Below are 16,123 nucleotides of genomic sequence, written 5' to 3' on the forward strand. Positions count from 1 at the left end.
AAAATGAAAAATTATTAATAATAATTAAAAAATGTTAAACTATATAAATAACTCATTAAGTTTTCAATGAAGTTATAAAGAATTCTAATACATATACATAGATAGACAAGGATGTTTGTGTTGCAGCAAATGAAACTAATTTATAAAATATTTAGAAAACATATAGAGACTTCAAAAGTAGTCTACCCTACAACTTTAACAAACATAAGAATATTTTCAATCTCTTTTGACATCACAGGAAAAAACTTGTTACTGACATGTAATTACTGTTTAACTTAGTTTTCAATTACTGCTACATACCATCTGGTTTACTTAGAAGTAGTTTAGTAATGGCTGGATTATAATACTTATTTATTAGACATCAACAAGAGTTAATTGTAATAATTCTAACATGTTATTCAAAGAATCAATAAAAATTCAAATTGTTAAACAAAATTTACAATTTTTTTTTGAAATTTTAAGTTTTAAAAAGACTTTAAACAAATTTACCTGTTATGAATCTTAAAGTTTCTCAAAAACGAGTTAAAAGTTTTCGTCAGAATTGGTCTGGATACATAATGGTCGGGGGAATTTTCAATAATTCAAAAATTTTCTAACCGATTTTTGACTTATATCTCTTTAGCGGGCTAATTTTTTACAGATTATGATTCCATTATAATTATTTAAAACTAGTTGATCGCCCGGCTTCGTCCGGTAGCATTTACTAATTTTAGTTCTTCAAGTTTCTCCAACCCACTCACACCAGCCTGATCTTATTTATTTGCAAATAAAGTATCTAAATTTGTAGTGCATACTTTAGGGAGCTTTTTTATTACAGTTGACTGGACTCTCAAAAAAAAAAAAGAATTTTCGAGTTTTACCCGGAATTTTTTAATTTTTTTCTTTACAAACCATCTCCTGAAAATTTCGAATCGAATAAAAAAAATTAGCAAATCGCTCCAGCCGTTCTCACGTGATGACATTACATACATGGACCATTTCATTTTTATATATATAGAATAGATTTGATTACCGATTTCCCCACTGCTTTGACTTCTGTTTGGTCTCTGTTATATTATTCAAATTCTCCTGCGACATTGTCACACGATTGCATTTGAGGTCGATTGTGAGCAAACGCGACACCCATCTTGCGCAAAGCTTTCTCATATCCAAGTGATCTTTCAAAACCACAGAGCCATGTGAGATGCCTATGGCTTCCACAATCTCTTGCACTTTCAATCTCCTAAATTTGTTCAATTGTTTCGGATGTAGAGACCTTAACTGGGCGTCCAGAACATTCGGCATTATCCGTGCTTGTTCGGCCACAACGAAATTCAGTAAACGATTTTTTTACCATTGAAATTGATGGTACAGTATTTTTCAAGCTTAGGCTTGGTTTGGGTATTAATTAATGAGCGAAAGTCTGCTATCAATGGCTGCCAAACTAAATGACGCAACGTGTTCAAATTTTGACAGGAGCCAACTGATACATGCCACATGTTGACAGCAGCAGTGTTGCCCTTTCAGTTAAGAGGCGTGAAATTCTAAAAGTCCAGACTTATTGACAGGCCTCGTAGATGCTGATATAATTAATTGGTAAAATTATTATTCATTGGTGTATGACTTCAAAATGCGTGATTTTTTTTAAATGTTTGGCTTTTATTTTGAAACATTTGGCAACATATGGATTCCGGACAAAAGAACTGCTCATCTTTCGGTGCCATGAACGAAACAATCCAATTTCGGATACTCTGTTCTGAAGTGAAGCGTATCCCAGAGACAGTGTTCTGCATCGTTTGAAACAAATAGTAGTCGGACGGTGCAATTTCTCAACCATTTCATTCTAAATAGTTTTTAACAGTTAGTGCAACATGTGGCCGAGTGTTGTCATGATGAAATGTTAAGGTTTCATGTCTGGCAGCGATTTTCGGCCAATTCTCGCTTCAAACGAATCAGTTGCGTTCGGTAGAGGTTCCCTGTGATGGTCTGGTGGTGTCGATTCGTCTGGTCGCGTATCATCTCTTCCGCTTTGGGTCATCCAAATGGTTCCATTTTTCATCGCAAGTAACGATTCGGTGCATTAATTATTTTTTTACTAAATTTCAAGCATCATTTCATTCTAAATAGTTTTTAACAGTTATTGCAACATGTGGCCGAGTATTGTCATCATGGAATATTAAGGTTTCATGTCTGGCTGCATATTTTGTGCGTTTTTCGGCCAAAGCTCACTTCAAACGTATCGATTGCGTTCGGTACAGGTTCTCTGTGATGATATGGTCAGCTTTCAGCAGCAAATACAGAGAATTACACTAGCTCTTTGGATATTTGGCTGTGGTGTCGATTCGGCTGGTTGGCCAGGCTTCAAATACGATCTCTAACGCTAGGGGTTTTCGTAATGGATCCATTTTTCATTGCAACTATTGATTCGGTGCAAAAATGATTTTCTTTTATAGCGCTCATGCATCATTTTGGACATGCTAAATCGTCTTTCAAAATCTCTCCGCTTCAATTCATATGGTACTCAATTTCCCTGCTTTTGCATGAATCCTGAGTAGCTCCCAATGTTTTTGCAAGCTCTTGTTGAGTTCGACAACAATCTTCATGGAGTAATGACTCCAATTCTTCAAACTTTTTTGGCTGACCTGGGCGATCTTTGTCTTTTGTGACAAAATCACTTCTGAATCGCACGAACTATCTCTCGCTTGTTGAAACAGATGGAACTCATTCTCCATAAGCTTTGGTGAGCAATCGGTGTGCTTCAGCGTCACTGTTTTTTCCATAACTTCCCGCAAATGACGCTTAGTTGGTATAAAATTCGACATCTTCGAAGCAAAAAAAAAAAACGTTGTTTACACTATAATGTTCAATAACTAAGTGAGAATAAATGACAGAAATGTAGTCTTCAAAATTACATATAATTTATTAAAAACAAAAATACGCCATCTATTGTAAAGCCCTCATTTTTAAGTTCTTTACCCAATAGTATTTAGACGTAAAATATTCTTAACTAACTGAGAATTATATTTAAAAAAAGCTTGTGCCTTTTAAATTTAATTATATCGCTGCTGGTGTAGGGTGTATACAAAGCTTATTTTTTAAATAAAAATTAAGTCGATCTATAACGTCCTTGGTGGCTTGTTTCTTTATGTGTTCACAGAAATATTTTCGTTAAATTAATCTCGTGCCACACGTTCAATTTAATATTGTTTTTATGTGTAATTTTTTTCTTTTATTAATATTAAATTGAAATTTTAACAATTGTTCAGCCGTGCACTTGTAACTTACGTGAGTCAAAGAATTTTTTTTTTTATTATATTAACTTTTTATATAAGTATTGAACAAAACAAAAAATTAACAATTAAATTTTATTGCTAGCATTAAAAAATAATAAAAAAAATACAAATAAATTTTGTTATAACAAAATGTATGGTTTATTAAGAGCATTTTAACACTATTTTCAATAATATTTCTTTTTTTTTGTGTGGCAGAAAGTCAGTCTTGCCTGCCTGTTGCTTTTATTACTAGCCTTCTTAAATAAAATTGATATTTACGATCTACATTGTATTCTGATGCAGTTGGAATAAAACTATAATTTTTTAAGCATGACTAATTTTTGTCATTACCTTTTCAAAAAAATTGGTTTATTTCTTAAACCATTCAAGCATCATCCTTACATCCATCTTGTATTTTTTATTAAATGCTGTTTGTTAACACAATTTTTTATATATATTTTGTTGGTGTTAAACTAAACAATGTCATTTTAACAAAATTCACTTTTAATTATCTGTGTCCCCCTTTGTAAAATTCAAAATAACTGCCATTAAAAATAAAGTCAACACTCGTAAAATTCTGTTCAAAAAAGAACAACATGTGTTTGTGATTTCGTTTATAGGTCATTTATTTTGAAATTTTTTTAAAAGATTTTTTTTTCTTCTCTTATAAATTAATTAATGAAAATATTTATTTTCGTTTTTATTTTCCTTTTTTAAATTTGACCCACAAAAGAATTTCAAGATTTTAAGAAAAACAAATAATTGTGGGTTATTTTTAAGTTAAAGATTAAATAAATGATGAGACAAATTTGTTTGCCATTGAAAAATAAAAGTTTTTTTTAAAGAAACCCAGAAAAAACATAACATTTTTTGGCTGTATGACTTAAAAATGCGGGATGTCATATCATATGTCATATCTTTTGAATGCGGTTTTTGTTTTTAATAATTTATATATCATTTTGAAGGGTAAATATCTGTCATTTATTCTCACTTAATTATTGAACATTATAGTGTAATAAACATAGTTTTTTTTTACTTCGAAAATGTCGAATTCTGTACCAACAAAGCGTCATATGCGGGAAGTTTTGCTTTACTTCATTAATTTGAAAACAAGAGCCGCTGAAGCACACCGATTGCTTACCGAAGCCGATGGTGAATGTGTGTCATCGCTTTCAACTTTCGAGAGATGGTTTGTGCGGTTTAAAAATGGCGAATTTGACACGGAAGACAAACATCGTCCAGGCCAGCCAAAGAAGTTTGAAGATCTTGAATTGGGGGCTTTACTCCATGAAAATTGTTGTAAAACTCAACAAGAGCTGTAAAAACATTGGGAGGAGCAGCAGGATTCATCTAAAAGCAAATAAATTGGATACCATACGAATTTAATCCGAGAGACCTTGAAAGACGATTTTACATGCTCGAAATTATGTTTGAACGCTGCACAGTGGTTTAGAAACGTTTTTTTTTTTTGGAAATAATTCGGTATCTCGACAACTATTGGAGATATTGTAACGAAATTTCACATGGTTGGAGCTGAGGTGTTTTCAAGTTGATTTAGGTTTGATCAGCTTCCTAGCGTTGATGGGGGTCAGTGCGTAGCCCATCGAAGCTGTTCACCTCGGGTTTAAAATATTTAAAACTAAAATCGCCAAAAATCCATTTATGATCCAAATGAGCTGAAATTTAAAATATAATCAGCCCAATTATGAATAAAAATTCCACGGGAGTTTTTTCCCTTTTCTCATTTTTCCTATTCAATTTCAATGGGAAAAAACTCCCAGGGAACAAACTCCCGCGGAATTTTTTATTCATAATTGGGCTGAATAAATATACGCTTACATATGTAAGTTATCTCTATTAGTTGTAGAGATATTTAGGTTTATTTTTTATAACTTTGCTTGATCTTTTTAGGGTTTTTTTAGATAAGGCGAGCCTACGGAGGGTCGAAATTTATTTTTAAAATATCAGCTATATTGGCAATAAAATTCTAAATAAAATAAAAGAACTGGCTAACAGTTATCTGGTCCTTAATTGAAACATGTAAAAGGGTAGTTTTTTACGTTTTTTCCCAAAAAAAACCCATATATTTTTTCTTTTGTAGAAAAAATGTTCTTCGGGACTATATAAAATTTTTATACGATCCCAAGAGATAACATAATGCAAAAGCGTGTAACGCAAAATTTGGCTCATTTAAGCGTTCGTAACATTCCTCGAACCTATCCAAACTTGTCCAATTTAAAAAAATTTCGGTTTGAGTAATTCAAAAAAGTTATGCCGTGATCCACGCTCCATATTTGTATAGCCCAATATGTTTCTTAAACACTTAAAAAGTTTTTTCCAATACGCCGTAAATAACGTCATAGTAGGTACTTTTCTAAAAAAAACTCTGTTTTTGGAACACATTTTCCCCGTTTTAGGAATTTCGCTGTTTGATAATACAAAAATCTCAAAAGTTATAATGAGAATTGAAAATTATTTAATTTTACTAAAATATCAATATTCAAATCCTAAGGTGTCCATCAATATCAATTACTTATATAAAAAGCCTTTATTTACTCCTCAGAAGTTCCACAAATTTTGCCCCCTTTGACAAATTTATACGAATTGTCACTGTAGCGAACGCAACTGATTTTTTTGAAGCGAAAATTTTCCGAAAAACTCTCAGACATGAAACCGTAATATTCCATTATGACAATGCTCGGCCACATGTTGCAATAACTGTTTAAAAAGTATTTAGAATGAAGTGGTTGGAAAGTTTTGCCTCACCCGCTTTTTTTTTTTGCTCAAATCTTATATAAAATTTGAACTTTGAACCTCGAAAAAAGATAAACCTAAGCTAATTTAAAATTTCTGAGCAACTTCAAAATTTGTGTAACCGTAAATAACCTGTGTACCCAGTTTTAATAAATTATGGTAACAAAATTTTAAGTTTAACAAGTAAGAGAGCTATATTCGGCTGTGCCGAATCTTATATACCCTTCACCAAATTATGCTTTAAAATACATTTTTTTAAATATTTTTAGGTAAACAAAATTTAATTTTTTTTTAATTGTTTTTAAATTTTTTTTTTTTAAAAAAGTTTTTTTCAAATTTTTTTTAAAATTTTTTTTTTTTTTGGAAAAAAATTTATGACAAAAAAAATTTTTTGATGAAAAAAAAATTCGGGTTAAAAAATATTTTTCCCGATTTTGACCCATTGTAGGTCCAACTTACTATAGCCTTATCTACATCGTTGCAATGGACTTTGAAATATCTATCATTAGATATCCATATTGTCTATATTAATGACTTAGTAATCCAGATATAGATCAAAAATAGGTCAAAAATCGAGGTTGTCCCGGTTTTTTGCTCACATCTCCGTTATTTATGGTCCGATTTTGCTGATTTTAAATAGCAAACTTCTCGAAAGCATGTCTGACAGAATTATTGAAGATTTGGATCCCGAAGATATCTGGGGTCTTCAGAAAATAGATTTCAACAGACAGACGGACATGGCTTAATCGACTCCGCTATCTATAAGGATCCAGAATATATATACTTTATAGGGTCGGAAATGAAAAATGTAGAAATTACAAACGGAATGACAAACTTATATATACCCTTCTCACGAAGGTGAAGAGTGTAATAAAAACTTTTTTGCAAAAGCAGATAATAAATCAATTGCATCAAAAATCTAAAAACACTTGACTTTACAGTTTATAACACAGTGTAATACAAAAAAAAAATAACCATATACGGACACCACTACGTGATAAAAGACAGTTTTGCCCAAAGTCATGCACTTTTTTTATGGACCCCCAAAGATTTGGGGCCTCGTTGTAATTTTTGGAAAAAAGTGATAATTTTCTCTGGCTCATATCTGGCAAACAGTTCGGAATTTTGATTTACTCTCTGAGGCAATCATAAAGCCCTTGTCATAAAGAACAGAAATTGTTAACATACAAAATCAAAAAATTTCATCTTCAAGATCAAAATCGCAAAAAACTTTAAAAAAATCGATTTTTTTTACCTTTTTCCCCATGTTCAGTTCCATAGGTAGCAAACCTTTCAAAATTCAAGGAAACAATCAACTACAAAAATGTACCTAAGATCTCAATAAACAACTTTCTAGAACAAATGAACTTCCTAGGAATGATTTTTAACACCGTTTAGGTAGGTCAATATAAGTTAGTGAGAAAAAACTAAAAGAATTAAGTGTTTTGGGCCATAAACTATTCAATTATTATAAACTAAAGCATACTTTTAGGCAGCTCTAAAAATATTTATTTCTAAATTTATTTCGAATTTTTTTAAGTTTTTTTCGATTTTGATCTTGAAGATGAAGTTTTTTAGATTTTATATGTTCACAATTTTTGTTCTTTATGACAAGGGCTACAACTTTGCCTCAGAGAATAAATCAAAATTCCGAACTATTTGCAAGATATGAGCCTGAGAAAATGATCACTGTTCTTTATGACAAGAGCTACAATTGTGCCTCATAGAGTAAATTTGTGCTTCATGAGAAAATTATAATTTTTTATGCAAAAATGACACCGAGGCATCAAATCTTTGGGGGCCCATACAAAAAAGTGCATGACTTTGGGCAAAACTGGGCAACACAGATCTATTTTTTTGGTCGGTATATGGTTATATATATCCTTGACTCAAAAAATTACATACAGTGTAATCAAATCAAAAAAAAGTATTTCATTATGTATTTATAGGGTTTGTAATTCACAAGTTTATTTCATTAAATATAACACTTGTTGTTTCATGCGTAATATTTCATTTCTAATTATAAAACAAAATTTATAAACTACAAACCACAAGTGTTTTTAAAATCTTTTCTTTAATCATTGTCATCATTATTATACCTATGAGAACTGTATATACAAAACACATTAAAAACAATCAACATATAATATGACAGCTCAAATAGTATTCGGGTGGGTCATTTATATGGGGTCTAGGTGAAATCATGGACAGAGAGTATTTCAGCCAGGTAGTTCCTTTCAGAATACGTGGGATCTGCGATGAATATTTCGATGTATTAAAAAGGGAATGACAAAATCAAAACCGTTTTTTATCGTCGTACTAATGGGTTAATGATGATGAAATTATAAATTTCTTATAAGCTTTAACACATCATTGCTCTGTCCACAGTAGATCGTTCGCCATGAAACCCTTCACTCTAGTAATTTTGCAATTTATAACCATCTTCTTTTTATGTAAATTCTATGCAGTAAAATGTGAAGATAAACGTAAATGGCTGGAAATTGGCAAAGAATTGTATCGTGTTGAACCTGAGGGAAATGTAAGTATTGGATACATATAACAGCGCAACTAATATTTGAATTTAAACTTACTGTAGTACACTTGGCAACAAGCGATGACCGAGTGTAAAAGGGAGCTTTCAAATTTAATAAGTCCCAGAGGTGACTACGACTATGCTAAATTGAAGGCTGCCATAAAACATAGTTTTAGTGAGTTTTACTATATTTTTTAAAATAAAATACCAATTAAACGCAAATATTTTGAAATTTTAAAGAAAATTATTCCTCCTTTTGGACTGATAGCAAGGTAGATTGGAAAAAGACCTTTCTCCAGCAAATCGGTTTGGGAAAAGTTGCAAAACATCATCAAAAGTGCAATAAATTTGATAATTCATCAATGTTTAAGTATTTGCCGGACGACTGTGAAAATTCGCTTGGTTTTATATGCGAGAAAACTTTACTCACAGAATATACATCATTTAAAATCAAAAATACATTGTATTTTTTACAACCCCTTCAACAAGTAATTTTATTTATCATGTTTTTTTTTATAAATTTAAACTTAAATTAATGTTTTTTATATTGTTTAAATGAAATTTTTCAGTTTAACTGCGAACAAGCCTACGATCAGTGCGAGAAACGTGAAATGTCCTTGGTGCTGTTGACGGATCATGACAAAAATAACTTGCTAAAGGACTATATATTTATTCATTATGGCTCGACTGTTAGTTTTTGGTTTGGCTACAACAATGAGACCCACTACAGTTGTGCCACCCATAAACGAGGTCAAAATATTGCATACAATTCGAAATTGGGTTTCATCTGTCAGCGGAGTTATTTAAATGCTCAAACTCTAAGTACGAGACATTTGGTTTTACTAATATTTCTTGCAACGGCCGTTGTTATATCCATTACTATTTATGCATTTGTCAGATGTTTTTTCACCAGAAAAGAGGATATTTTCTATTTGACAGAAGTATATTATCCCCAGGATATTAAAGTTAATGACATCAAATAATTATTACTTATTCAACCACAAAATACATACAGACATATTTGAATTTTTTGGTTTTTGTTAAAAATTATCAGCCCAATTATGAATAAAAAATTCCACGGGAGTTTGTTCCCATTGAATTTGAATAGGGAAAAAACTCCCTGAAATTTTTATTCATAATTGGGCTGTATATGTTTTTCTAAATGAAATGTATATAGTATTATTCGATATTAAAATAGAATAAAAGAAGTATTATGTTTTTATTTAAAAATGTCCGCCTGTTCCTGCTGAAATTAAGCGATAGCGATAGGTTACCGATCGATTACCTCTAGTTGGCATAGACCTGTGACTTCAGAAAACCTTCGTGAGAAGGGTATATACATATAAGTTTGTCATTCCATTTGTAATTTCCACAATATAATTTTCCGACCCTATAAAGTATATATAGCGGAGTCGATTAAGCCATGTCCGTCTGTCTGTCTGTGTCCGTCCGTCCGTCTGTGAACTTTATACGACTTCAACCCAGCATTAGCTTCGGCTCTGCGCACAAAAGAATCAGAGCATTTAACTTTACGAGCAGCTTTTCTGAAAGAAGTGTTCGGTGCTCTTCGAAAAAGTTGTTCGACTTCTTTTGCCTTATAAATATTCCTGATCCAGATTTTCTTTCAATGTTCAAGACTTCCTTTTACTGTTTGTTTAATGGCTTTTGAAACAGTGTGACGATGAACCTTCAGATCCTTTGCTATTTTTATTTAAAGTTTAAATATTTTTTCACTTACTTTTTTTGCCGGTGAACATTTTAACCGAACTAACAGTTGAAAATTAATGATTTGAACCAGGCATAAGTTATGGCTGGAATAGTGTAAGTTTTTATTATGAGCTGCTGAAATACGGCCAGACTATCACAGGGAACCTGTACCGAACGCAACTGATTCGTTTGAAGCGAGCCTTATCCAAAACACGCCCGGAATGACAATGCTAGACCACATATTGCAATACTTAATAAAAACTATTTAGAATGAAGTGGTTGGGAAGCTTTGCCTCACCCGCTTTATAGTCCAGACCTTGCCCCGCCCGACTACTATTTGTTTCGAACACTTTCTCTTGTATACGTTTCACTTCAGGAGAGAGTATCCGAAATTGGCTTGATTCGTTTTTGTCCTCAAAAGATGAGCAGTTTTTTTTTTGCACGGAATCCATATGTTGCCAGAATGATGGAAAAAGGTGTGCCTTCATATTTCTGGCCCGATTTGGCATCATGCCACTATGAAAAAAACTGTCCAGAACTTAGGCCTGTAGATAGGTATTGGGCTCTTGTAAAAAAAAGAATTAAAAAAACGTAAGTGAACCACCTCATCCAAAACGGTAACGGAAGCAACTATAAAATCTTTAATGGGTGGATGAATTTATAAATATGCACCAAGTAATTTGCCAATATTTTTATGTTTAATGAATTTGTACAATATTTGAATAAATTTACGTTGAGAATTTTTTTTATTAAACGGTTTAAGTTTTATTCAGTTTAATACAAGTTTTTTCTAACTTACTCTCTACAAAGCAATTTTAACAGTTGCTTCTTTAATCTATCTTATATATATATAAAAATGAAATGGTCAATGTATGTAATGCCATCACTTGAGAACGGCTGGAGCGATTTGGCGGATTTTTTTTATTCGATGCGAACTTTTCAGGAGATGGTTTGTAAAGAAAAAAAATCAAAAAATTCCGGGTAAAACTCGGAATTTTTTTTTTGAGTCCAGTCAACTGTAATAAAAGAAGCGCCCTAAAGTATGCAGTACAAATTTAGATATTTTATTTGCAAATAAATAAGAACAGGCAGGTGTATGTGGGTTGGAGAAACTTGAAGAACTAACATTAGTAAATACATAGCTACCGGGGCATTTAACTAGTAAAAAATAAATTAAGGAATCGTACGTTCTCTTCTTGAAATATTATTTTAAAAAATACAACTAACTATTAGTATTATATTAAAATTCTGTGTAATTTCAGTGTTTAAAAAGCTACGATAACTAACAAATGTTTAACTGTTGCTACAACTACTGCTTCAAAAAAGTGTATGTAGCGGTAGCAGTAGCATTTGTCTTTTTTCGTTTTCTTGTTTTTTTTTAAAACTACTGCTACCTTCAAAATATAAAACTCTTAACAGAGCAGTAGTAATAAAACATGAATTGTAAATGGAGTAGTAGTATAAAAATACAAATCATTGCTACTGCTCTATATCGAGTTTTAATTTTTAAGGTAGCAGTTAAGTAGCAGTTGATGCAGCAGTTAAGGTAGCAATAAAAGTAGTCAAAAAAGAAAATCTTCAGTCATAACACCAAAATTGACAGAATTAAACACTGTTGTTGTTGTTTTTGTTTTGAGCGAGTTTGAAAGAATTATTCGTTTTTATTCGTCTCAGATGTTCGTGTTGCTAACAGAAAGATCGTGTTTTCTGTGTGTATAACAGCCGAACTTTTGTTTACAACACGACCAACTTACACAAATATACATTCACAACAACAACACATAATATACTTTTTTGGCTGAAGATTTTTATTTTTGAATTATTTTATTGCTACCTCAACTGCTACTTAGCTGCTACTTCAACTGCTATTATATTACTACTAAATTTTAAAAGTAACATAATTAATAAAAAACTAATTTTTTTAAGGTAGCAATAGAAAATAAATTCATCTGCTACTTTTAAATTTTTCTTTTATTAGTACTACTACAACTACTGCTACCAAAATGTGAAGGTAGTAATTATTGACTCCGAGTTTTTATTAATTTTTTAACTAGACTACTTGTGTTTTTTCGTTGCTACTGCTACTTGTAGTCTAGTTTTTTAAACACTGTGTAATTTATATGACAAAAATGTTTAATACTAATATAAATTGAAGTTATGTTCAATTAATTTTTAATAGACTGAACGATTTTTTAATTTGTTTTAATCACCACAATTGACGAAAATAGCTAAAAACCGGTTATTTGAACCGGTTTTTTGTATATATCGAATATTTGATTACTCTAGTTACAGAACTAAGATCCAATTGTCGTGGTAACGACAGCTTCTGGTAATTCTGTTTGGTGTGTTACTGGCAAATTAAATGATTTTACTTTTTTATACATAGATCTGCGAATTAAAATTGCTATTATTTTAATAATGATGGCTAAGCAAACCGTCGATGTCACTAATATAATCAAAACCCAATGTCTCATAGTGATAACTGGCGGCTTTAAATAACTCTGCTGGCAGATAAAACCCAATTTATTATGTTGTTGTTGGGTGGCACAATTGTTATCGGTACTATTACCGCAGTCAAACCAAAAACTGACCTTGGAATTATAATTGTAAAATATATAATCCTTAAGTAAAGTATTCTGGATATAATTTTCAAATGTCACCAAATACATTTGTCGCTGTTGGCACTGATGAGAGGCCTGTTCGAAGGTAAACTGAAAATGAAGGAAATTCATAAATTACAATGGTTTAGGAAGTCTAACATGATGAAGGTACCTCTTTATTTGGCTGCACCAAGTAGTTAATGGTGCCGTTGTTAAAGAATGAAAATTCATTTAAAAAGCGTTTCTCACAAATGAAACCCAGTTGATGTTCACAATCATGTGGTAAAGGATTAAAAGTTGTTGTCTTTTTATTTGAATTGTTGTCTATTTTGAAACACTTTTGGTGGCTTGCTAAATTCATCTGTCGTGAGACATCGCTCCATTTTGCCCTGCTGTTAATCCAAAACGATGAAGAATTTTCTTTAAAATAAATAAAAAAAAAATTAATTGTTTTTTGATTTCAAATATAATACTTACTAAAGTCATGTTTAAGGGCATCTTTCAATTTGGCATAGTTGCTGTGACCTTCGGGCATTATTAAATTTGAATGATCTTTTATACACTCGGCTACTGCCTGTTTCAAAGTGTACTATAGCAATTGAAATTTAAAAATAAAAGAAATCAATAGTTCCTTGTCAAATATTTAATAATTTCATTTATTTAATGCTAACCTTATTATCGGGTTCAATACGATATGAAATATTTTCAATTTCCAGCCATTTACGGTTATTTGAAATATTTTCTTCTGCCTGGCATTTGCATATAAGGAAGATGGCTACAATTATTAGTCCAAGTATAATGAAATGTTTCATTGTGAACGGAATGGAATACTGAAGTAAATGCAACGATTTCACACAGTTTATAAGGCATTAATCAATGACTCATTAGGGAGTGATTATACAAATTATAATTATAAACATGTATTTATGTTGGAAGAGCTTGAACTGACTAATTCTTACAATGACTAAGTTCATCTGAAATAATACAAATTATATGGATTTCAAATGACTAATGGCGCACCTTGGGGGCCTATTGAAATAATGACAATAAATATTAAATTTTTATTTTAATGTTAAAATGAACTAAATTTCTAAATTTTGCGAGTCCCTTTCACTATATTCGAAATCACAGCTTGATAAACTTTCATTTAGTTCAGACATTTTAATATTGGCCTAATTGGTACAATTGTAGCTTTTTTTAGTACAATTCGAAAATGAAAAGTACAAAGTTAAAAAAACTAAAAAATTTAAATTTGTGGAAAAATCAATTTATGGGAACTAAAATAATTTTTTTTTAAAATTTTTGATTTTTTATATTTCTTTTTATACCCTTCACCATGAGTGGCAAGGGTATACATATATAAGTTTGTTATTCCGTTTGTAATTTCTACATTTTGCATTTGCGACCCAACGAAGTATATATATTCTGGATCGTTATAGATAGCGAAGGCGATATAGCCATGTCCGTGTATCCGTCTATATGTTGAAATCAACTTACCGTAGCCCCCAAATAGCTTAACATGATTAATACATCACTATATCGAGAATTCTTCCGGCTCGGTTGCTATTTAAAATCGATAAAATCGAGATATAAAGAAAAAAAACCGGTACAACCTCGATTTTTGGCCTAGTTTTGATCTATATCTGGATTACTAAGTCATTAGTATAGACAATATGGATATCTAATGATTGATATTTCAAAGTCCATTGCAATGATGTATTTAAGGCTATAGTAATTTGGACCTACAATGGCTTAAAATCGAGAAAAATATTTTTTAACTCAAATTTTTTTTTCTAAAAAAAATTTTTTTTCATAAATTTTTTTCACTAATAATTTAAAAAAAAAATATTTAAAGAATTTGAAAAAAACAATTACAAACATTTTTTTTTTACAAATTTAAAAAAAAATTTTTTTACAAATTTAAAAAAAAAAAAATTTTAAAAATTTTGAAAATTAGTTTGGTTTCTTAGTTCTTATGATTTAAAATTATTCCAGAAAAGATTTAAATTTTTTTTTTTAATTTATGTTAAAATTTTTTTTAAAATATTGCTCACAATCCATGCAACACATTTTTGGAACCATGTCTTTTTTCAAAATTAGCAAAAATAGCAAAAAATGGGGCAAAAACGGGCAGCTGAACATTTTTTGAAAATATCGCAAATATGGAAATTGATAGTTTTTTTTTATATATTCCATCAAAGTTGAGAAATATTGAAAAAATGGATAGTTTTACCTGGACAAATACAAAGTAAACATTAAATTTTTTGGAATTCTCTTCTTAATAAATATATCTATCAATAGAAGCAATCCCTTACCTAGTTTTGGAGATATTGTATCTGAAAGCGGACTAAATTACCTAAAAATTGTCTGTTTTTTTGAAAACTGAAAATCAGTCAACTTTGAAGTGCTATATCTTCTGAACCAAAAATCTGATAGTAATAAGAGTAGCCTATTTGAAATCGTTGGACAATTTCTTGTAGGTTTATTCAATATTCAATTAGGGGCACATGAATTCACACGGTATCCGTATATGTGAGAGATTAATTTAAAAAATAGATAATCGGACTACTTGTTACTACATATTGCACTGGTTTCAATTGAATTGAATCAAGTATTCATGTGCTCAAAAACAAAATTATCTAATATTTTCTACTGAATTTTGAGTTTTTATTAATTTTTTTTTCCTAAAATCGCGGTATTTGCTAACGATTTCAGAGTTTTTAATACTAAAAATATATTTTTTATATAAAATATGAGTGATCACAGATTGAGCTTATTTTGCTTAAAATCGCAATATTTACGAAGTTATTAACGATTTAAAATATTTGAGTATTATATACAAAAAATCTATTTTTGGTATAAAATATGAGTGATCACAGATTGAGTTGTTTTCTGGTATTTACAAAGTTATTAACGATTTAAAATATTTGAGTTTTTTTATACTAAAAATCGATTTTTGGTAAACTCGAATTATGTGCTGTTTTTCTATAGCGAACTAGAACTTTGAGTGGAAATATAAGTTTGTCAATCCGTTTGTAATTTCCACAATATAATTTTACGACCCTATAATGTATGTATATTATGGATCCTTATAAATAGCGGAGTCGATTAAGCCATATCCGTCTGTCTGTCTGTTGAAATCAATTTTCTGAAGACCCCAGATATCTTCTTGAACCAAATCTTCAATAATTCTGTCAGAAGTTTCCTATTTAAAATCAGCAAATCAACAAATGACTGAGATATGAGGAAAAAATCGGGACAACCTCGATTTTTGGCCT

The 16,123-nt window shown here is 30.6% G+C and overlaps 3 protein-coding genes across 3 annotated transcripts in view; 2 read left to right on the forward strand and 1 right to left on the reverse strand.

The window, feature by feature from the left end:
- LOC135962060 (uncharacterized) overlaps positions 1 to 16,123 on the forward strand; it is a 586,654-nt gene that overhangs the window by 366,423 nt on the left and 204,108 nt on the right. The window lies entirely within an intron of this gene.
- LOC135961945 (uncharacterized) lies at positions 8,399 to 9,558 on the forward strand. The gene is made up of 4 exons (XM_065513598.1): positions 8,399 to 8,544; positions 8,602 to 8,713; positions 8,779 to 9,026; positions 9,108 to 9,558. The coding sequence occupies exons 1-4, from the start codon at positions 8,407 to 8,409 to the stop codon at positions 9,519 to 9,521; spliced, it is 912 nt and encodes a 303-aa protein (XP_065369670.1). The 5' UTR covers positions 8,399 to 8,406; the 3' UTR covers positions 9,522 to 9,558.
- Positions 12,459 to 13,661, reverse strand: LOC135962451 (uncharacterized). The gene is made up of 4 exons (XM_065514383.1): positions 13,517 to 13,661; positions 13,323 to 13,434; positions 13,018 to 13,265; positions 12,459 to 12,956 (listed from the first exon to the last, which is right to left on the reverse strand). The coding sequence occupies exons 1-4, from the start codon at positions 13,655 to 13,657 to the stop codon at positions 12,540 to 12,542; spliced, it is 918 nt and encodes a 305-aa protein (XP_065370455.1). The 5' UTR covers positions 13,658 to 13,661; the 3' UTR covers positions 12,459 to 12,539.

The sequence above is a fragment of the Calliphora vicina genome, chromosome 5, assembly GCF_958450345.1.
Source record: "Calliphora vicina chromosome 5, idCalVici1.1, whole genome shotgun sequence".
In the NCBI taxonomy this organism is placed as follows: domain Eukaryota; kingdom Metazoa; phylum Arthropoda; class Insecta; order Diptera; family Calliphoridae; genus Calliphora; species Calliphora vicina.